The sequence below is a fragment of the Fistularia commersonii genome, chromosome 24, assembly GCF_037954325.1.
Source record: "Fistularia commersonii isolate RoL2024-O1a breed Wild chromosome 24, RoL_Fcom_v1.0, whole genome shotgun sequence".
Taxonomy (NCBI): Eukaryota; Metazoa; Chordata; class Actinopteri; order Syngnathiformes; family Fistulariidae; genus Fistularia; species Fistularia commersonii.
This window is the reverse complement of record NC_141307.1, coordinates 5,876,942-5,898,867: the sequence shown is the minus strand read 5'-3', so window position 1 is coordinate 5,898,867 and position 21,926 is coordinate 5,876,942. Positions and strand designations below refer to the sequence as shown.

The 21,926-nt window shown below is 44.9% G+C and overlaps 1 protein-coding gene across 9 annotated transcripts in view; it reads right to left on the bottom strand.

Annotated features, from left to right (window-relative positions):
* The window catches only part of LOC147219755 (triple functional domain protein), a 79,547-nt gene that overhangs the window by 18,039 nt on the left and 39,582 nt on the right, over nt 1-21,926 (bottom strand). For all 9 annotated transcript variants that reach the window (XM_086171146.1, XM_086171150.1, XM_086171147.1 and 6 more), the window contains 23 exons: nt 19,393-19,589; nt 18,764-19,016; nt 17,283-17,405; nt 16,638-16,829; nt 14,834-14,965; nt 13,922-14,152; nt 13,083-13,205; nt 11,039-11,230; nt 10,719-10,888; nt 8,164-8,338; nt 7,805-8,000; nt 5,565-5,731; nt 4,346-4,465; nt 4,013-4,204; nt 3,783-3,932; nt 3,576-3,690; nt 2,995-3,110; nt 2,653-2,775; nt 2,366-2,560; nt 2,157-2,272; nt 1,350-1,416; nt 1,153-1,262; nt 374-443 (listed from right to left, as the gene is read on the bottom strand). In XM_086171146.1, the coding sequence (XP_086027272.1) occupies nt 374-443; nt 1,153-1,262; nt 1,350-1,416; nt 2,157-2,272; nt 2,366-2,560; nt 2,653-2,775; nt 2,995-3,110; nt 3,576-3,690; nt 3,783-3,932; nt 4,013-4,204; nt 4,346-4,465; nt 5,565-5,731; nt 7,805-8,000; nt 8,164-8,338; nt 10,719-10,888; nt 11,039-11,230; nt 13,083-13,205; nt 13,922-14,152; nt 14,834-14,965; nt 16,638-16,829; nt 17,283-17,405; nt 18,764-19,016; nt 19,393-19,589 (3,525 nt within the window). The remainder of the gene's footprint in view (nt 1-373; nt 444-1,152; nt 1,263-1,349; nt 1,417-2,156; nt 2,273-2,365; nt 2,561-2,652; nt 2,776-2,994; nt 3,111-3,575; nt 3,691-3,782; nt 3,933-4,012; nt 4,205-4,345; nt 4,466-5,564; nt 5,732-7,804; nt 8,001-8,163; nt 8,339-10,718; nt 10,889-11,038; nt 11,231-13,082; nt 13,206-13,921; nt 14,153-14,833; nt 14,966-16,637; nt 16,830-17,282; nt 17,406-18,763; nt 19,017-19,392; nt 19,590-21,926) is intronic.

Genomic DNA, 21,926 nt, shown 5'->3' with positions numbered 1-21,926 from the left:
GAATAATGCGGAGAAGGCTCGGTCTGAACACACAGGTGATTTTCCATTTTACAAAATCCAAAACGCACCTCGCCTCTTGCACCGACACTTTCGGGCTAGTTCATAGCACGTCGATGCCTTCTGACAGGAAAATAAAAAAAGCGCGTAGACGGACGCGTTTCTGATCCGATAGGAACGAAGCGACCGATGCTTTTATTCTACAGGCTGATGCGGGTGCGACATAGAATCACCGCTAAGTCGCATCTTAAAGGTTCAATCTGCCGCTGCTCCATCCGTCAGAGGCAGTATTTAAGTGATTATTGATTTTCCGTGTTGATGCAAGAGGACAGCTTAGTTAGCCCGCCGGATTTCCTGCTCGACGGGTGATACGAACCCATGTGACGAAGCAATGTCCGACGTCCTCTGGCAGCTGCTCGTATTTCTCCAGCTCTTTGAGAAAGATGCTGATGAAACAGCGACACAAAAATAAAGCTTAAAATTGAGTTGTACTCGTGATGTTTTGGAAAAAAAAAAAAATTGGGGGAAGTTTGACAGATAGTAGTTACTCTGCTGGGTTGTTACCGCTGAGAGTAAAAATCAAAAAATCTGTTTTGTGGAAAGTAAACTTCACTTGATTTGAGTACAAAAGGAATATTGCGAGAGAATTCAGAGACAAAGCTGAATCTGAGACAAAGCTCATCCAGCCTCATGCAAGAGTATCACAGAGTGTAGTACGATTCATGGGACACGAGGAGGAGCTGTCCGGCTAGAAGAGACCCAATTTGGGCATTAGAGTAGAATTTACAGTTTGTGAAAAAAACACCCTTACTGATATTTGCATGGCATCTTGACCTTGTTTTAAAAAATCCGTGAGCATTTTGGTGAGCTAGATCCGTCATCACTGATTTAATTTTGACATATATGATGTGAAGATGCTGCAGGTATATTACTTTTATTTATTCTTTTTAAATACTTCAACTCATGGTAAATCTCCTATGCATTTACCTAACTTTTTCTCAGGTTTAAATGAAACCTAGCAGAGCGACGGTCCAGCAGAAACAGTATTCAGTAAACACCGGATTTATACCTCCGCGCTCTTTTTCAAACACAAGGATGCAATTTTGAATTACTCACAGAGGTGTATTTCTGCACAAATGTGGCGCTCGTGCTTACTTGTGATGGAATTCATAAAGGTCCTGCATATTTCCGAAGATGATGTGTTCCTTATTGATTATGCCTGGAGGAATCTCCTCCACTCCGCTGGTCATCTCCCACAGGTAGGTCTACGTTAGCGGAATACAAAATTGATAAATTTGCCACAAATCGCCGACATACGGGATCCGTGCGGCGAGCGGTTGCAGAGCACTTACATCCATGCACTCCCGCAGGTCGCGCACGTACGCTTTTTCCGTCTGAATCAGCTCCGCCATGATGAATCTAGGCACAAACAAAAACAAATAAACAAACAAAAAAAAAAAAAAATGACGTCTCGCTGTCCTCACCCATCAAGACATTAATCACCAAGATCCCTTTCAGCCCATTTCCTTCTTCCATTTACTCTAATGAATAATGAAAATGTTACAAGCCATAAAACCCCGGTCATAAAACCAGCCGGGAATGATGGAAACGACACTCCTGATTTGTGCGGCTCGTATAAAATGACATCTTCCTTCCCCGTGTTTACACGGCCATTCATTTCTCGGAGGGCCGAGCCTGACTGTTTCTTATGCTGACGGAGCAAGGCGAGGAGGAAACTTTCAGCACGCGAGTCCATTATATATGTGTCTGTCCGTCTAATTCATCTCTTATTCAGCGCCTCCTTTTACGATTGAACAAGGGGCTCGGTGTTGCCGGAGCTTCTGAAAGAGGACACTGGCTGGAAAAGTGACCTTCGTATAATAAAGCGCTGAAGACTCTGCTTTGTCTTCTTTGAGAATGCGGATAAAGAGACATTTATATAATTGCTCATGATTTGCAACAGGTGCTACTTCTGCTCGTATGTAATAAGAAGTGAAGCTTCACCAATAAGGGGTAGCGTGACTAGTTCAGTTCCAAAACTGGTGTGTGTAAAATGGAAAAAAAAAAAAAAAAAATGGAATTAGGTGATGACAGGGATTAGCCATTCGGTTATGATGACGGCTTTTCGTCTGACAAAAAAAAATAAAAAAAGGACATACTCCTTTCTGCGAGCGGACTTGCGTTTCTCCTCGTTGAGCTCATGCGCGGCGTCCCTCAGCTTGACCTCCGACCCCGGAGCGGTGGCCGGAATGATGTCCAACTGCAGATCCTTGCTCTGATAGGGAGGCATGGGGACAGAGCATCAGTGTGAAATCGCTCGCGGAAAAAAACTTTCGGGTGCCGCGGCCTCAAAGACGCGGACACTCACCGCTTTGTTGGAGTCGGAGGAGATGCCCAGAGCTTTCTCCAGGCTGCAGCGGTACTTGTCCATCCGCAGGGAGAAGTCTCTGTAGCGCTTGTCCACGGCGGTCACCCACTTTTTGATCTCTCCCGCGTGACTGTGGCCTTTATCGCAGAAGCCGTCGGCCAGTTGGATCAGCAGTTTCACCCGCTCCTTGGTTTGCTGGGGAGGAAAGGGTGTTACTTTGACCCCCCCCCACACACACACACACACACATCACTCGCATTGACTGCTAGATTTGTGAAAGGGTCAACCTTGGCCGTGATATGGAAGTCCTCGTGCTCCTTCAGCAGCTCTTGCGTGTGGTGGATGCTTGAACCCGTGGAGGTGTGTGTGGACAGGTAAAACTCGCCTGTGTCATGAATCCACTCCAGTGCCTGAAAACACACCCAGAATGTGGTAATATTCAGGTTACGTGACCCTGCAAGATGCCGTGCGGGTGCAGGGCCGACAAATCCCCAAAAAAGCTCGCTCAGCTGAGATTGAAATACATAAATCGGTAATTGGGCGTTTGAATATCGTGCTCTCCCACCCTAATTTCATGAATTCTGCCACGGCTAAATGACCCTTGCTGATATTCTAGGTTGCTTCCTTACCTGCTTGGCGCTGCGTTCAAACACCACATATTGCTGACACTGGTCCAGTCGGCGTTTCCTCATGGTCCAGAAGTGAAGAACACGATTCTCTCTCTGCAGGAGCTCGTTGAGAATGTCTACACGCGACAGAAAAAACAGTTTAAAAAAAACAAAACAAACAAAAAAAAAAAAAAAAGAAAATGCAACAAAAATTCAGCCCAATGCTTTTTAGCTCAGTAAAGCTAAGGATCTCTGGTTTTCTCAACTTGTTGGGTTTTAGTGTGAAACGGGACTGAATATACAAATATAATTTTTTTTTTTTTTCAAATTTTTTTTTGTCTTAAAACTTTGAAATTCCCATCTTGGAAATAAAAAGTAACTGTACAGTATAATTCAAATTACATCCCGCAACCTTTCGTGTTAAACGTGAGCGTTTAGAAAACAAAAAAGAAGTTGGCAATGTTTGCTCTTACTGTTAAGACATGCACTTAAATAGAAGTCTTCTGCTATTTGTTTTGTTTATTTAACAAAAAGGAACAAAAAACTCAACTTTCTTGGCCGTGCCGACTGAAAAGCGACTCATTCAAGATTTTGTCACTCACTTTTAACTTGCTGCTCCGGAGCTTTGACGTGGCTCAGCATCCCAGGCATGTTGACGCTGTTCCTGTGCATGTACTTGAGGAAGACGTCTGCGTTTCTTCTCGCCAGCGTGCACGCCTGGTCCGAGAAAGAGCAGAGCACGCAAAACTGAGACGCGGACCTTAAGGCCGACGGCCGACTGTCCGCTTCCATTTGATTCCCGGTTTTACCTTGAGGAAGGCCTCCTTCTGCTCCAGGTGTTTACTGATCATGGGGGTGACGTGGTCCGTTTCGCAGTTGGGACCGAGTTTGTCGGCTCCTCCGCACCAGTCCTCCTCCCTCTTATATTCCTGCTCCAGGCTTTCTAACACGCTGCAGACCTGCGGGGGGGCGAAACGCTCTTGTCTGAGGAAAACTCTGCGGCCCATTTGTGTTTTGTAAAAATCGCCAAGTCTCCTACCTGCTCAGAGGTCTTGTAGAAGGCCACGGAGGCGTTGACCAGTTTGAGTCGGTCCTCCATCTTCAGCATGAGCTGCTGCCAGTGGGACGCCACGTTCTCGGCGCAATCCCTGATCAGGTCCATGTCGTAGTGGTTGGCCTGGAGCAGAGCTTCGGCCTTCTGCTGAACCTGCAGGGCACTCTGGTGGGTTTTCTGCAAACAGGCGGCGGACGGTTGAGTTAGCGACACCCTACCGGCTTTCCAAACAAAGTTCCATTCTCAAGACGCTTCCAGTGAAGATTCAGCCCAAAAAAAAAAAAAGAACGAGGAACAGTCGACGGGCTAGACCCGTACCTCGATGGCGTGCTGGAACTGTTCGTGTTCTCGCTGCAGCTGTTCGGCTTCCTGCAGGGAGCTGGCGGTGATCAAACCCGCATTCAGCATCGACTCGCCGTTACGAATCCAGCCGAGGACCTGGAGAAAAGAGGGCGGCGGTGAACCCCAAAGACGAACGTCTTTTCTTTTTACGTCGAACGTCTACACCAAGGGTGTCAAACTGATTTTGGTCCGGGGGCCACATGCGGCCTTATTTGATGTCACGGGGGCCGGACCGGTAAAATCATAGCGTAATTACTAAGAAGTAACACAAAGTCCAAATGTTCCCTTTGTTTTTGTGTAAAGGAGAACAGGCGCTTTATAAAAACCTTCATGTGTAACGAACTGTTCCTTTAACAAATACATGACGGACGACCTGAGATTTATTAAGTGCAATTTCAACAACACTGTGCCTCAGTTCTGTCTTCCCAGTTCTCCGTGCATTTGGTTGTATTTTTCACCATGACGAGTCTCATAGTGGCACCGAAACTTGCTGCATCCACACAGGTTTCTTATTAACCTCAACAAATGAATAAGAAGTGGTCCATTTTTTCTTGGAAAACCCTACACTCCATGTCCACTTTTCCGTTTTTTGACGACGACAGGGTGTCGGGGCAAATGGAAAAGTGGGTACATTTCTAACGATACGACAAAATGCTATTTACAGACCCGGAAGCCGCATTGCTGCCATCTGCTGAAAGTTGTGAGTCACACAGTGTCGTGCCATTTTGCTAACATTGACTAAACAGCGCAACCCGAGCGGACAGTACAGGAACTGCATTTTTATTTAAAAAAAAAAGAATAAGAATAGGAATAAGAACAACTTTATTTATCGCGAAGGAAATTGTTGTGCCAGAGTTTCAAGTAAAACATAACAATAATAAATAATAGTAGAAAGGAGGGAGAATAAGAAATACAAATAAAACTATAAAGTGTCAAAGTCAAGGCTATAAAGTGTTTTAAGGTCTTAAAAAGTACAAAGATTTGAATATTCCCTTCGGCTGAAGGAAGAGGTAGTAAATAGTGAATAAATAAATAGTTCATTTATGTATTTTTTCAAGTTGTAGATTTATTCCACTGGCCGGATTGGACCCCCTAGCGGGCCGACACCGGCCCACGCGCCGTACGTTTGACATCCCCGGTCTACACCTTGCGTAGCTCTGGCGCGAAAAACACCGCTGCCCTATCAGTGTCCCACCTGCTTGACCTCAGCCTGTAAGTGCCTCAGCTGGACACATTGCTCCAGGTGCCTCCGGTGCTGCTCGGCCGCCAGGTCCAGCTCCTGCTGCTTCTCGTGGAGAAACTCCAGCAGGTCCTGAACTCGGGTCGCCATGTCGACGTCCCTGTCGCACAAAAGCTCTACACCTGGGGTGCAGACACAGAGAGCGGAGCTTAAGTTTCTGTTTCTTTCGTCCTCCAGATCTTCTTGGTCGTCGACCGCTTGTCAAAACAAAACCAGACTTAAGGGCATCAACTTGGGACTTTTTTTTTTCGGATATAGTAATTGCGGGAGCCAAGACACGTTTCCCCTACTTCCTGTTGTATTATAGACAAAGAAAATCTGACGTGGAACATTAATGACTGGCAGCCCCGACTTACCCTTTTACGAATTACTGAGGTCATTGAACTCACCGCATCCAATTTGATTTATGTACCTTTTTTTTTTTGAGTAACATTTTTGATGGTAATAATGAACGAAGTGTTCTTTCACTTCGGTTCATTAAGGCGGCTGTGAAACCGTTTCAAAGACCTTGTGGCCGGGAAGGGAATGTAGGGGAGGGGGGGGATTCTTTCATTCAATAAAAGGGATTACAGGTCATTACGAGCAGCGGAGGTTTGCTAAAAAAAAAACAAGGCGGTGTATTTTCAAATTTAAAATAAACGAACATCTGGATGAATTTGAAAAGCATCTGTGTGCGTGCATGTGCTTGTGTGTGTGTGTGTGTGTGTGTGACTGCAATGCAGCATCAAGATGCCTGCCTATCATTTTTATCATTTACTGATGAGATTCTCCCAAAAATGACAAAAATATGGTGAGTCAGAATGGACGTGTGATTGAAGGGCCTTCCATGACTCAACCCGTTCGCTACGAAAAAAAAAACCCTCTTCTGCCCGACGGTTTTAATTATTAGTCACTTTTGTTTTCATCGGTCGAAGCGGATTCGGCTCAAAGTGCGCGCGCTTTTGACAGCATCAACACACTCCCGTCCGCACGATGTGATGTAACTATTCCTTGCGCGGCTTCAGAGAGCACCTATTAGCGTGCGAGATCACAGATGAGTTATTATGGTTCGTGAGTGGGAGCCTCTCATCACAAAAGCTGAGCCAATCTGACCTTGGTCCACCTACACGCCATCAATATGAAACTAATGTTGCCAACTCATGAGCCTGTGCACAACCATGCACAGCAGCAAATTTAACCCTCCGATGGACGATGTGACAACGCTGTCACTGACGTGCACCGGAGGCCGGGAGACAAGGGGAAATAAGAAATGTATTGATTGCGGTGTTATGAAATACAGGCAAAATGACACGCGAGATAAATAAAGCAGTATGTGCGGTTGACTTGGAGTGATGTTGTGCCAGCCTAGTGCCATTTTTGGGATTAAGTACGTGACGTTTAATGCTGTTTTTCAACTTCGTCTAATTGCCGGTTTTCAAGTTCCTTTCCTGCTGAATTTTGAAGCAATTTTTTTTTTTTTTGGTAAATGTGTCCAGATGCTGCAGATGAATGTCTAACTGCTATTATACTCAAAGCGACTTCTTATCATCTGGGAAAAAATAAATAAAAAAATAAAAAAAATCAGTCAAATAAATTCGGGGGTCCAAATTTTCTGCCTCTTTGAAGTGAAATGATGCGTCACAATTTGTGATGTTAAAACATTGAGATTTTATCAGTCAATGACTACCAAGAACAAATGACAAATGTTTGCGTCTTGCACTAATAATAATAATACTAATAACGATAATAATAATAATAAATAAATAATAATAATAATAATAATGACAATGATAATAATAATAAAAATACTAATAATAATGATGATGGTAATAAAAATAATAATAATAATAATAATAATAATAATAATAATAATAATTTATCCACTTAATCCAAATAGGGAAATTCCTTTTCTGCATTTAACCCATCATGGATGAACCGTGGGCAGTAGGCTGCCATCCACCAGAACCGGGGGAGCAGTTAGGGGTCTTGCTCAACAACACCAGGAATGTTCGGTTTCAAATACGATTGCTCTACCTCCTGCGCCACGCTGCCCTAAAATATGCAATTTGATATTTAGGAGATCTGAAGTGTCCAAGAAGATGAGATGAGTGATGGTTGAGTATAAGCAGCTTCAGTGACTCCAGGATCGGTCCGCTATTTACGGACCTACAGGAAGGTCGAGGACCAAACTGGTGTCTGAACAGAGGCGGACTCACCCGAGGCCTGGACTTCGTTGACATACTGCTGCAGCTCCTGTCCCTGGTGGATGACGTCGAAGGTGAGGTTGTTCATGGTCAGGGCCTTGTCGGCGTGATGCTGCAGCCGCTGCTCTGCCAGCGTCAAGTCCTCTGTGTCGAAATCGTTCATCTGACCGGTGAGCTCCTCGTTCCATGACTCCAAATCGGAGATGATCTGCGAGATGATGTGCATCGTTTTTAAAACGTCCCGCTTCTTTCGGTCATCGGGAACGACAAAGACAAGCGGCCCGATCGAGCTACAATTAAAAATGAAAACCGTTGTAGTTGAAAAACACCCGAACTGTTATCACGCGGGGTGTGTGACCGAGCGGACTCACGTCGATGGCGTCCCTCTCGAAGATGCGAAGCTGCAGGAAGAGCTCCAGCTTGATCTTCCTCTCCTGGAACAGCTCCTCCATCTGGGCCTGGGCCTCGTCCAGCTGCTGCAATACGCTCTCGATGTGATTGATGGAGCTGTTGTGTGGCGTTTTGTTGCTCGAGATCGCCGAGTCCCTGGCGGGGTCGGGTCGGGTCGGGGCGGGGTGGGGGGGGGGAGATGACAATTACACAGGAAGCGGCGATGTGGAGAACCATGATTGTGAAAAAGCTAACACAAACAAAAGATCCCGCTGCAGTAAACTAGCACGTTCACACAAACGGTTGCCCTGTGCTGAACAGGCAGAGGTTCCTGTGTTTGTTGTCATATGTACAACTCCAAATGACCGGTTTCTTATTTGGGGACAAATAAGAAAGTCATCAGGCAAAGAATCCCTCGTGAAAAGTAAACCTTTATGGTCAACATATCCACAATGTACCAAGAGGGTCACGATGTCTAAGCGACTGGCATACTTCTCCACGGATTTGCACTTTTGGCTTCTTTTTTTTTTTTTCCAGCTCAAACCAAACTTATGCAACATGAAAAAACCTTATGGTAACAGCTAGGTTTGGTGAAAATGCAAACTCCAAATGATAAAAGTACCTCTTTGCCACGGCTGGGAATTCGCTTCCTTTACCCGCCTGATTTATTGATTGTACCCTGTCAGATTTGGATACGATTCTTTACACTCTTTAAACTCGTCATTTTCCGGGACGTCGACGTCTGAGTTCGCTCATAAATCTTTGCGGAGAAAAAAAAAAAAAAAAGACCTACTGAACCAAAAATGCCAGCCGGTTTGCCAGGAGTCATTTAAAACAAAAATATGAAACAACCACAAATGCCTCGTCCATAAATTGACTGTAGCACAAATTGTTAACGTTATTTTTAATTTTTTTTTTCAATTTCCCTGGACTTTTTGCGAGTCCCCCCTTTGTCACATGATCTCTACTCTCCATGTTTGCAAGGTTGTCCTTGAAAACAAGTCAACCCGAAGACATTGTGCAAGTTTTATCCGCGCGCTTCCGTCCTTTTCACCATTTGATGATTTGTCCTTGAATTTACGGCAGCGCCACTGTGCCAGGGTTTACCTTGGACTCGCTCATGCTCCTTCAAATGGGTTTTTCATTTTTTTTTTTCCCCCCTTTGTTTTAAAACTCTTCTATTTGCTCCCCCGTATGGGGTTAATGTTTTATAAGCCTGCGTGTGCATGGGAACGTGGAGATGCAAAACTGCGTGGGGAAGTTACTTCGGTCCCACCGGCTCTGATTCATTAATCTGACAGACGCGCGCGTATGTGGCACTCGCGCGCACAAACACCGCGAGGGATGAGGGAAAAACATGAGTAAACAACAAAAAGATACAGATGAGCTCTGTGTTGATTAATCAGACGTGCTCCCACGGGACGTGTGGCGGGAAGGATGCCTCAAACATGCGCTCAAACACGCAAGGTGCGCAAGGGCTTACAGTTGCCAACCAGGTGGCCCGCCACATAATTAGACGTGCATTTATAAAACCAGACTTATGTAAGAATACCCAGTGGATCCGGCACGTCGGGGGAGAGGATGATGAGGACGGAGGATGGAAAAAGGGAGTGCGTGCGGAAGGAGGGAGGAGGAAGAGAAGTTCCTCTGGGTAAAAAACAAAGCGGGATGACAGGGGTCGACGGGAAGCCACCTCGCCGATACTTCCTCCCCGACCGCTCCGGGTGTTTCTTCGCGCACATCGCGGCGGTCTGGTCATTTGAACAGCCGCGCATTTGCATACAGTTAATGATCACACTTTTACACGCGCTTAAAGGTCCCGAGCTGCGCAGGCCAAGAATAACTCCGCCGGAGCTCTATTCATAGAAACAGCAGGGTGATTATGTAAGGAAACCCAAAACGGTCTTTGTGCGGTTGTTTTTTTTTTTTTTTTTTTTTCGAACAGCGTTTGAAGGTCGACCGAGACCGCATTTCTGTCACTGATATCTTCGTCTCGGAGCCGTCGCGTCGATGTGTGACGGATCCACGGTCATGTTAAAAAACATCCGGCTTAAAAGCTGCAGAATCAAAACGCTTGTTTAAATGCAACATTGCGCTGAAATATTTGGGAGTTTTTGTTGAAAACAACACAAAATCAACATCGGCTGTTGTCAGGATTCTAAATCCTCGTGGTCATCGGACTCGTGAATCCAATATTTACTTTGTTGCTAAATATTTCAAAGCGTAGCATTTCCCATCAACAACTCCCACCTTGTGAAGTTTCATTATGGCTGCCGTTTTTCTCTGAAGAGTTAAAAAAAATAAAAGCACGGCCCGGAATTGGGCTTCATCATTTTCCTCCCCCACCCGGTTTTGCCCTTAGGCTGCGTGCAAATAAATATCAGCGCTGACGTCCGATCCCAGATCGCTTTCTAGAAAACGAGTTGCTATTTTCGGGCCGCGATTTCACCGTTCACGTTTTCACAACAAGTCCCGCCTGAAGACCGGATTGGGGTCGACGGCGGCGCCGACATCATCCGGACGAGGCGATCCTTACCTGAGCTGCTGGATGAGGTCCTCCCCCTCCTTGATGACATTCACCGTCACCTGCAGGGTGGTCTGCTGCTGCTGGCCGAAGCGTTTGATCAGGTCCTGGACCGCTTCCACCGACTCGGCGTAGACGTCATCCAGCAGCTCCTTTTGGAGCTCCTCCAGCCACGTCCACAGCTACGGGGGGGAAAGGGAGACGGGAAATTCGGGAGCGCGATGAGGACCGAACTGAACGGAACGTGCCTCGATGGTGCAACCGTCGTGTCTGTCGCCGATTCGGAAAACATCCAACATCCACTATGGCATTACATCACCCTGGCGGCCCACCTCTTTGACGTGCGTGTGGAAGGCGACAGACATGTCCAGGAGGACTTTGCGCTGCTCCACGCGGCGAACAAAGTCTTGGATTCTGTCTTCGAGCTGGTGGGCGGCCTGGTAGATCTCCTCCGGGTCGCACTCTCCAGTCTGGGCCAGCTGCTCCGCCGCCTCCAGCAGCTTGTCTGCATTGGTGTATGTGTTCTACGCCGCGGGCCCACGTGGAGAGCGGTGTTTAAACCCGGGAGGAGGGACGATTTTGCAGGGGAAGAAGGGAAGCAGGTAGAAAAAGGAGAGACTCATTTTACTGCACTGGTGCCGTAACCACATTTCTGCTAACGCCTGGGTAGAACATATTTTTTTAGTAGTTAAGTCTTCATCTTTGTGCTCATTCATTTTTGCACTGACTGTCAAATTGAGTCAAATTGGCTAGAAATGACCCCAAATCTGCAAGAGGGGGTTTTTCCTTTGAAAATAAAAGAAAACATTCATTTGATTTTAGCTATGTTGGAAAATAATTACAAATAATGGACCCGATAGGGACCATATAAGAAAAGGTTGTTTCGAAATTTGCATGCAGTTTATTTGAGTCAATAGGGCATATTTTTGTGGGTCTCGGGAAAGAAGCCCCGCACCAAGGCAGCTCGAATGAACATATATATCTACAGGACTGTCTCAGAAAATTAGAATATTGTGATAAAGTTCTTGATCTTCTGTAATGCAATTACAAAAACAAAAATGTCATACATTGTGGATTCATTAAAAATCAACTGAAATATTGCAAGCCTTTTATTCTTTTAATATTGCTGATTATGGCTTACATCTTAAGAAAACTCAAAAATCCTATCTCAAAATATTAGAATATCATGAAAAAGTGATTTTTGTTTTTTTTTAATTGCATTACAGAAGATAAAGAACTTTATCAAAATATTCGAATTCATATATTTTTATTTGTCTTTTTATCCGAGGCATCTGGAGTGATGATCCTGCAGAATATTATTACTGGCCTGCAGCTGTGTTCAAGGCTTACTTAGCAGCAATTAAACAATAAGTGCAAAAGCTTATAAAATAAGAAACCCACGAGCTGAGCTGGCTGGTGCTTGACATTCGTTTGTTGGAAAAATGCTGCAGAACATTCTACAGCAGAAAAATATAGCTTTGAGTGAACGGGGAGCACTTAGGCCACGTGGGACAATTATGGGATCAGGCTAAACCATTAAAACATACTGTAACGGCGGCACAAAACGACAGAATGACGATCGGTCCGAAACACTAATATGTTGCTCCCCAGACGGGCTGAGAAGATTTGTCTTTGTAAGGGCCGAAGCTATATTTTATAAAATCCAATATTCTAATAATTACTGTGATTTATCAAGTAAATAGACAAACTATCCCTTTTCTGTCATGCAAAGTGATTGAAAAAGACAAAATATGCACTCATTATGCACTAAGTGCCTTAGTTTTAATTTCAAAATGACATGAACTAATGCTATCAAATGCACCTCATGATGAGCCGTGTATCTACTTTTAATGTTCGGGGAAACATTTTAAATAATTTTCCAGGACACGCTGCTTTTCTCGCATTCTTCGTGATGTTTTCCATGACTGGATTTTGTTTCATTCAACGTGTTTTCCAGCAGCGCTGCCACTTTACTGTGTTACTCAGAATTTGCTGCGATTGCAATCTGATTATATATCGCTCTAATTGATACAGAGACAAACTTGAAGCTTTTTTCTCAAACCTCGGGGTAATTGCAAAGTAAATTAATTGTCATTTCTTTTAGGTTCGGGGTTATTTCTCACTGGTGTTTCTGCGTAGTTAAATCAAATTCATTAGCATCTTAATATTGAAATGTTGTTTGTTACAAGGCTCAATTGCATGTGAGTTTCTTTCACTGTTGCAGAGCGCTTAATAAAGGTTGCTGAATTTTTTTTTACACATTACCAATCTGCAAAATGCACATTATTCAGCATTATAATCACGATATAGCGCAGCGTTTCAGGACACGCGATTCGCTTTCGCTTTTCTTGAGCGACTCAAAAAGAGCCGAGCTACCTGTGCCACCTCCTCGAAGTCTTCGTGCCGCTTCTGGAGGGCTCGCGCTCGGTGGAGAGACTTCCCGACCCCCGTGTGTTTGCTGAGGAAGGCTTCGCCATGGTTTTCTATCCAGTCCAGCACCTGCGATGAACGTTACAGGGCGCCGTGAGGGATGGCTCGGCGGTGAGGTATGTATCGACGATAACGTAAAAGAGAGTAAAAGACGGCAAGACTATTGACCGGCGTTGTAAGAGGCACTGGATCGAGCCTCTCTTTACACGAGCGCCTCTCTGCACTCTGTCCTTCACAGCGTTAATGGACCCGCTGCATCTGCATGGCCCCAATTGAGTCGCCATGACGACGGTTGCCATGTCAACACAGTCTGCAATACCCACGATTTCGGGACGGCGTTTCAAGACGTTTATCATCCCGGACCGTTTTGATTTTGTCACGCTACAAATGCCGCGCCGCGTCTCTGAGGAACACATTAGGATTCGAAGAACCTGATGTTCTTTTCCGTGGTGAGGCATCAGGGGTGAGAAGAGACGCCTCCTGCCACTTTCTCCAGAAAATTCTGAGAGGAAACATGGCTGCGACTCTTTACAAACCCCCCTATTAAGAGAAGAATCCCGCTAACCAGTAGACAACCCTGCTATTTTCAAATTACTCTCTGACCCGCTCATATTTCACTAATAAACACTAGCAATTAACTTCTGTCCCGAAATTAAAATCAAATGCGAAAAAAAAACCAAAAAAAAAAAACACGTGCGATACGAACTCGGATACGTGTGAAAGGTCAAATCACGGCGGCGGCGATGAGCGGGGGGGGGGGGGGGGGGGGGGGGGGGGGGATGTACCTGCTGAACGTCCTGCTGAAAGACGCAGAGCTGTAAACGCTGGTGAAGCCGAACTTTCCGGTGCTGCCAGATGTTCTCCAGCTGCCTCTGGTGATGCAGCACCTCGTGGATGATGTCTAGGACATGGTGAACAGCCTTGGAGTAATTCGCTGACGCTGTCAGTGAGTCAGCGCTGCCAGGGGTTAAAGGTCGCTGCAGTTTGTCCAGCAGGGCTTTGCCGTCCTGGCTCACCTTTGGTTAAAAATAGATCGTTTTCTTTACATTTCACACAACGTGTCACGTTCCGGGATTTTAACAGATATGCCGAAAAAGAAACACGTTCCTCTTTATGATACTTCCGTTTTCTTTTTTTTTTTCCCTAATTTAGCTGTTTTTGTCATTTTCAACATGAACCCTGTGATCCCCTTAAACTGAGCCTTGATGTCAATCATACAAGGTCGTGTCTGAATAAGATAAGAACAAATTTATTTATTCCGAAGGAAATTGGTGTGCCAGAGTTTCAAGTAAAACATAACAATAATAAAAAATAGTAGGCAATTCTATAAACAGTATAAAAAATGGGGGAGAATAAGACATACAAATAAAACTATAAAGTGTCTAAGTAACAAGTCAAGGCTATAAAGTGTCTTAAGGTCTTAAGTATGAAAAAATATTGCACATGCAGATGTTATGAAATGAAATATCGCACAGTTATGAATTTATATACAGATGAATTATTAGATTTACAGTAAGTGGGTAATATTTATTTTCTATTTTATTTTATTTTTATTTTTTTATGGTTTAACATTTTGAGATTCCCTGCGGCTGATGGGAGAGGAACTAAAAAGTCCGGAAGTACATTTGCAAAACGAGCTGGGTTCGAAATGTGGCGCGCGCTCGCTCGCCATCGAGTCGCTTTAAGAGAGCAGGTACCTCGGAGTAGGCGGCGGTGATGTGATCGTACAAGCCCTGGTGATGGTGGATGGCGTCTTCCAGGTCCTGCAGCTCGGAGGGCAAATCCACCTCGCCGCACGCCTTGCACCACGAGTCCACGTTACTCATGTACTGACGGGGAACAAAAACACGGCCGTACATTGACACGGACTCTCTTAAAACAGATGTCGTTCACACTCTTGTGATTATCTGAAGAATCACAACAGAAAGAGATTACGAAAAATCTCCCGGAGGTCGCCGCTCTATACGGGCTCAAGGCTACAATTAGACACATTTCACTGCGGATGGTTGTAATTGAGGCTGGGCAGTGTATTCTTTACGTCTAATATCATTTTATTGCGATGCATTACAAATTGATTATTCTATTTTTTTTTTTCTTTTTTACATTTCTGACATTATGTGTGACATTATTGTGTGTGTGTGTGTACGTTTGTGTATGTCTTTGTCAAAAAAAAAACCAAAAAACTCACTAACCCAAGCTTACTGTTCTGTATATTTCCTGTGCATCGTGTATTTGCAAGTGTATTTGCAGTCCCTATGTCCTCTATTGTAAGTCGCTTTGGATAAAAGCATCTGCCAAATGCAATGTAATGTAATGTAACATTATTTCATGGTCGGCATCCGCCCTTGTATCGTTTTGTTGATTTTATTTTTCCATAAACAGCTGGAAACGACAAGAAAATCAATTTAATGTGCAGGCCTGAGCTGTGACGCTGTTACAGAGGACTTTTATTCGAATCCCTGGGAAAAGGGTGGAGGTAAACTACTCGTCACGATGCGGGACGCGCTCTGTTTATTTGTGTTGTTCAAAAACAAAGCGCGGGCGACTAAATCTCGCTCTTTTTTGCCTCGTTCCGAATCACCCAGCCCCAGTAATGAGCTCTCGATTTCACGGGATTTATCCCGGTCGACGGGGTCGTTCTTCAGCCTGCGGCGACTTCCAAAAACTTTCCTTAGACCCTCCATAGGAGGGCAGGAAAAAAAACATTAAGTCTGGCTTAAAGAAATATTAAGTCATGAAATAACCTCCATCTAATTATTCCCTTTTAAACATCCCCCCACATAATAATTGGAATAAAAAACATAAGCGAGACATTGAAATAAAAAATTGCAGTGATGTGAGGGGAGGCTGTGGCAAAAGCTCTGGAAAAACACAGCTTCTGTTTCAGCTCACAAACATGAAAGGTTGGCGTGATGATGGCAATGTTCCAGCTCACAAAAGTTGTACCACCCATGTTCCTTCGTTGCTTTTTCCGTAATGAGCGGACAGAAATAACAGCAGGTAAGAAATGCTTCACTTATGTACCGCATGTGTTTATGTTAATATATGTTAATGTGGCACATATGCCGTGTTGTATAGACTTAATGAAGCCATTTTTAGAGTCAGAAAAGGGGCCTGTGTGACTGTGGTCAGCCATTAATAACGCACAGATCCATTTTTCAGCTGGTTTGAAAACAACATCAGCGACTATTGCTAGCAGCCTGACAGAATTACCTTTAAAAAAAAAAAAAAAAAAAGGGAAAATCCAGGGGGCATTTCCTCATGGATAACAATAAGAAATACGGAAAGGAGGCCAGAATGCCTGCGATCGGCGGAGATTTGAGAACAATACTTGAAAAGGACACGCTTCGTATCGTATCGTAGTATCGGAGGTTGCGTATGTCGCTGGCAGGCTTAAAATTATAGTCACTAGGATCCCCGATCCTGTTGGGAAGACAAGCGACCGGAGTCTAACGTCCCCCGGGTGTCAGATAAAATGCAAATTATATTTTGTTGTCTCACCTGGTCACATTTCTGGTGGAAACTGGCGGACATTTCCAGCAGCGTGCTGCGTTCATCCAGCGCGGCGGCGAAGGCTTTCCATTCCTGCTCCAGCTGGCTGGAGATCTGCTTGATTTGCTGGGAGGCATAGTGACCGGACTCCAGCAGCCGGTTGCCCACCGACATGATGCGGTTGATGTTCACGTACACATTCTGCGGAGACGGGGAGACGGAGGGAGCGCGGACCAGGGGTCGCTGGTAAAACAGCGGCTCGATCGATTCATGACGCCGTTCGATCCGTAGAGCGTGGCCAAAAAGCTGGGATCTAGTCTCCCGTACGGGGGTACAGAAACTGTGACGCAGCTAGACGGTGCCCTCTTCTCGACAGTTTCATAACGCTTACATAATGCTGACATTGGATAAAGGATAAGATTACTTAATATCAGACTGCCTTTAGTAACACGCAGAAAATAAGCGAGTGAATACAGGCGAAGGCAGCTCGAAGCAAACACCCAAATTCAGAACTAGAGCTTGACGCTAAGTGCGATAACTATATGATTATACAGAGCAGGGAACGGACTCCGTAGTCCAAGTGGGCGGAAAAGCATTGCCTCCTGCTGCGAATCTGTGCATGTGTGTGTGTTCCTGTGTGTGTGTGTGTCTTACCATGCAGTTCATTGCGAAGTGGTTGTGCTGTGTTTGCAGCTCTACGGCGTGGGGGTGGTTGTTGCCGATCTCTGTGTAGCCTGCCAGGAACAAGCCCTTGTTGTGCATGATCCAGTCAAACATCTGAGACATGGGAAGGGACAAAACACACGCATGTATTTGCAGGTCAAATGAAGAGACACGCTTCAGGTGAGCGCGCACCGTTACCTCGCACCGCGTTGTTGCACAAACAAGCGGTGCAGATAAACCGGTGTGTTTTTGTTTTGCAGCGGTGTGCAAAGAGTTGTCATCTTTCCAGGCCGGAACGCTGACAAATGAACAGTCTCCGTTAGGGGAATCGTCACGGCTCTCCGCGAGAACAACTGGTGGCCTATGGTGTCCTAGCAACAAGCTCCTACTACTGCAGTGTATCCAAGACTGCAGCTTTCTGTGATGCTGCAACCTGCTATTTTATGCAACTCACTCAAACATAGATTACGGAGTTTATGAGTTTCGAAGTCCGACTCCTACCGGGAGCGGGAGATGTTCGACCGTTTCGCCGGCCGTAGGGCCCCGCTAAAGCACGGAACGACGTTTCTGTACCCGAAGGTAAGTTAGACTGAACACAGAGGATTTCTTCATGCCAGTTGAACTAAGAGTATTAGCAACAGTTAAAGCACAATTTTGTTTCAACCGCATTGGTTACCCAGTTTAAGAGCTACACAACTGCAAGACGTATTCAACGCGCTGTGCCACAGACATGCGTTGATTATCAAACGCTCACCATTGCAGGGATGGTTAAATTATGACTTATTTACCATTTGCAAAAATCTCAGTGTTAGCAGTACATTGTATTGCCTTTATAAACAGCTCACTGCTAAGCCATTACAAATAAAGGCACCCGAATACACAGTGAAGCTCATTTCTAACAGATTATATGCAAGTCATGCTGTTAATCATAAAACATTTCTTTGTATAACCCGTAAAGAGACGCCTTTGTGTAACATTGCTGTTTGACATCACCAGAGAAACGGTGGCGTCAATATGTCCGTGGAATTTTCATCCATCCTCTCAAACCGTTCAGTGTCAAATTAGACCCACATTGTAATTTAAAACTAATAAAAAAAAACATGTGTTAAGGCTGTTTAAGCCTGTGACTGACTTTTGCGAAAAGATTCAAAATGAGAATAAAAATAAAGATTCTCCTGTTTTAATTTTTTTTTCTGAAAACACACATACGGAATTCAGCATTAAACGCGACAGGGACCGAATGATAAAGGATTTCTTTCACTTTCTCCAAAGGCGGTCAGGAAGAAGGTTTGCGGCGACTACAACGGTTATATGCACAAGTTTAGAGGCCGGAACAAAAAAAAAGGACCCGACGAGCTCTGCAAACGGCACAAATCGATGCTTCAGTGTGTTATAATTAGGTTTTGTTGATACTGGCCGGAGCCCTGCGGGGATCAGCGGCCGCTCTTATAGATCACCCTTCCGACTCTAACCTTCTCTGCGTCCTGCTCGAAAAGGCGGAGCTGGAAGCACTGGTCCAGCTGCAGCTTGCGGACATGCCAGGCCTGGTGGAGGTGCTGTCGGGTGGAGTGCAGCTTGTCCAGCAGCTGGGTGATTCGGGGCACCAGTCCTTGGGTGTCGGCATTACAGACCCCGCTGCTGCTACCGCCGCCGCCGCCGCCTCCGCCTCCGCCGCCGCCGTTGCGGTTGGAGAAAGACTCGCTGCTCTGGATTCGTTGGAGCAACCTGGAAAGGGATTTGAACAGTAGTTTAATGTGTGCTGTCATTTTATTGATTCTTTCACATAGTTTCCATGACAAACGTGACGGGTGCAGAGCGCTATCACGTTACAACAGCTTTGTACACACAACTCACAATAAATGATCCTTTTGGGCTTTTAATACTAGAGTATATCTACTAAAATTGACGGGTCCGTTGTTAACAACCCGCAGCGGAGTTTGACCGACATCCAATGTTACGTGTCAGTTAAATAACAGTTGCAGACAATTCTAAGAGGTTTTATGTCATCATCCAGCAGAAGCGTGCATGAAATAAGGAACGGGGAGGAACTTTTCTGCGTTTGTGCCACACGGCAGAGACGGAGACCAAAGTTCTCCCTCACCTCTGTCCCTCGGTGTCTAGCTCCTCTATCGGAGCTTTTATGACTTTCTTCTTTAACGTGGCGTGTTCTTCGATCATTCTCCTGGCTCCTTCCAGGTCTTGAGGAAAATCTTTTCTCGACACGGTTTCCTGCATCTCCTCCAGTCGCGCCAGCATTTGCGTGGCGTGACCGGAGAACTCCTCGAACGCCACGCGCACCTGGTCAAGCAAGGGATAAGAAAAAAAAGGCAGTCAGGCAAAGTCCAGCGGGTTTCCTGTAGGCGGATGATTTTAACCGACCCTGAAAATTCTCTGAATTAAGGATAATTCCAAACATTTGCGGCAGGTTAATTGGAAAAAAATTGGGAAAATTGCCCCGAATGAGTGAATGTTGTCTGTCTTTTTATGCGGTCCTGCGATTGGCGACCAGTAAAGGGTGCACCCCGACGACAGCTGGGATGGGCTAGAGCAGGGGTCGGCAACCCGCGGCTCTTTCATCTTTACACTGCGGCTCCGAGTGGCTCGGGAAAATAAATCATAAGTATTTAATTGAAGTGTATTTCATTTGTGTTAATTCCTTTTTTTAACTTTTAAGTTCTAAGTTGGAAGATTATTGTGATCTTGAAAAATTAAATCAAATTATATTTACAATTTTTCGCCGCTCAAAATAACGTCACACTCGCGGAAGCCGGTATACCCGCCAGCCGGTAAAGTCCCGATTTGCAGATGCTTTGCGCAGAAGTACAGGGGCAGAAGTCCCATAAACCAGGTAAAATAAATATCTATGAAGATATTTTGCAAATATTTATTTTTTATTATTTAATGACACAGTGATTTTTTTTCCCGATTTATTTTTAAAATTCAGGTCAAGGCTCCGCTAAACGCTCTGAAAGCCCAAAGCTCAAAATGAGTTCATTACATAAATAAAATTTAATTTTCTCCGTAACACTTTGTGAATTTCAGAAGCAACACACGACACACTTGTTATACAAAGTGTAAAGCTAATGAAAAGCAACATATACAGTGGTACCTTTATTTTAGACGTCAAAAAGTAATTGCGGCTCCCAGTGTTTTCTTGAAACACTATGAAACCAACATCAATCTATGTTTTCCACAGAGGTGATACCAGCTGTGTTTCCTCCCTCTCCCCCATGTCAGCAGACAGGTGCAGCGTGGTGCCCACACAGCTCTTTTAAGCCGCTGTTTTACTTGGAAAGGGTGCGAGCACAGCGGATGATAACCGGCGTACAAAGACAACGGTGTCAGTCTTTTGGACGTGATTTGCATTGGAGACGAACGATCAACGAATGAGGAACGCGCCTAGGTGGGATTCAACAGAACCGAGTTTACGGGCCACCAGAAGGACATAAAGATCTGCTGGGAACGAGGGCTTAAATTTTATTGAACCATTTTTTAAGCTTGAACAGGATGGTCTTGTACACTGCTGTTCTGAGACAGCATGTAGTCCAGACATCCTTGATTCAATGCTAGACGTACCTGATTCAAAAATTAAATCAGTAAATAAATTAATCAATCAATCAATAACACCTGTCAATTTTTTTGGACAGGCCCTGTTTTTGATTCCAGGAATCCAGAGTCCACTGAAAAAAATCTACTGGCGACAAAGGCATCCTAAAAGTTGTCATTTGTTCTGATTTTAAAAACGGGGCAAAAATCTAAATCGAAAAAAAAAAAAACTGGAAAAAAATGGATAAAAAAAATGGATAATTTATATTTGCTTTGATTTAACTGCTGATTGTTCATAATTGAATCCAACGTATTAATCTTTGCTTCCCATCATCCTGTTGCTGTTTTTGTCCCCACAGAACCAAACTGCACGGGTGTAAAGCTGCTCCGGTGTGCGAATTAACACAGCTCTCCATTACAGAGGCAAAATATGGAAACAAGAAAAAAAGCCAATGGATTTTTACCGAGCGGTAAATGACCGAGACAAGCTCAGCGGTCGGGATCACGGGTTAACCATTGATTTGTTGAGGATATTGACCCGCGTGGGAATTCCGTTCACTCTTCGAATTCTGATAATCTCTCACTTTGGACCGAGTTGCAAGTTGTCTTTGAGTGCATGATGAACCTGCTCTGCTCAGCCCGGCTTTGGGCTCCATCAGGATGCAGAGCAGACGCCTTCTCGAACTGCACTGAGCACCGCACTCTTCTGGTTTTCTCGGTCACCTCCAGGGCAGCCGCTCTTCGAGCTCTGCATCTTTACCTTTTTTTTTTTTTTAGCCTCAAATGTCTGAAAAATCTTTAACCTACAGATCCCATCTTGAACCGAAATCTGGCACGGCTGCAAAATATCCTGAGCCTGCAGGCAAACAAAAGGCCAGAACGAATGCAAAGACGATCAAATCTTTGAAAAATAGGAGTTCATTTTCCCATTACAGTGATCCCTCGCTATCACGCGGTTTACTTTTCACGGTTTCGCTACTTCCTGGATTCCCATCGTGCGTTGTGTTCTGCATTCTGATTGGCTAAAAAGTCACTCCGCTTCTTCTCTACCTGTGCGTCAATAACGTTGCAGTTTAATATATACACGTA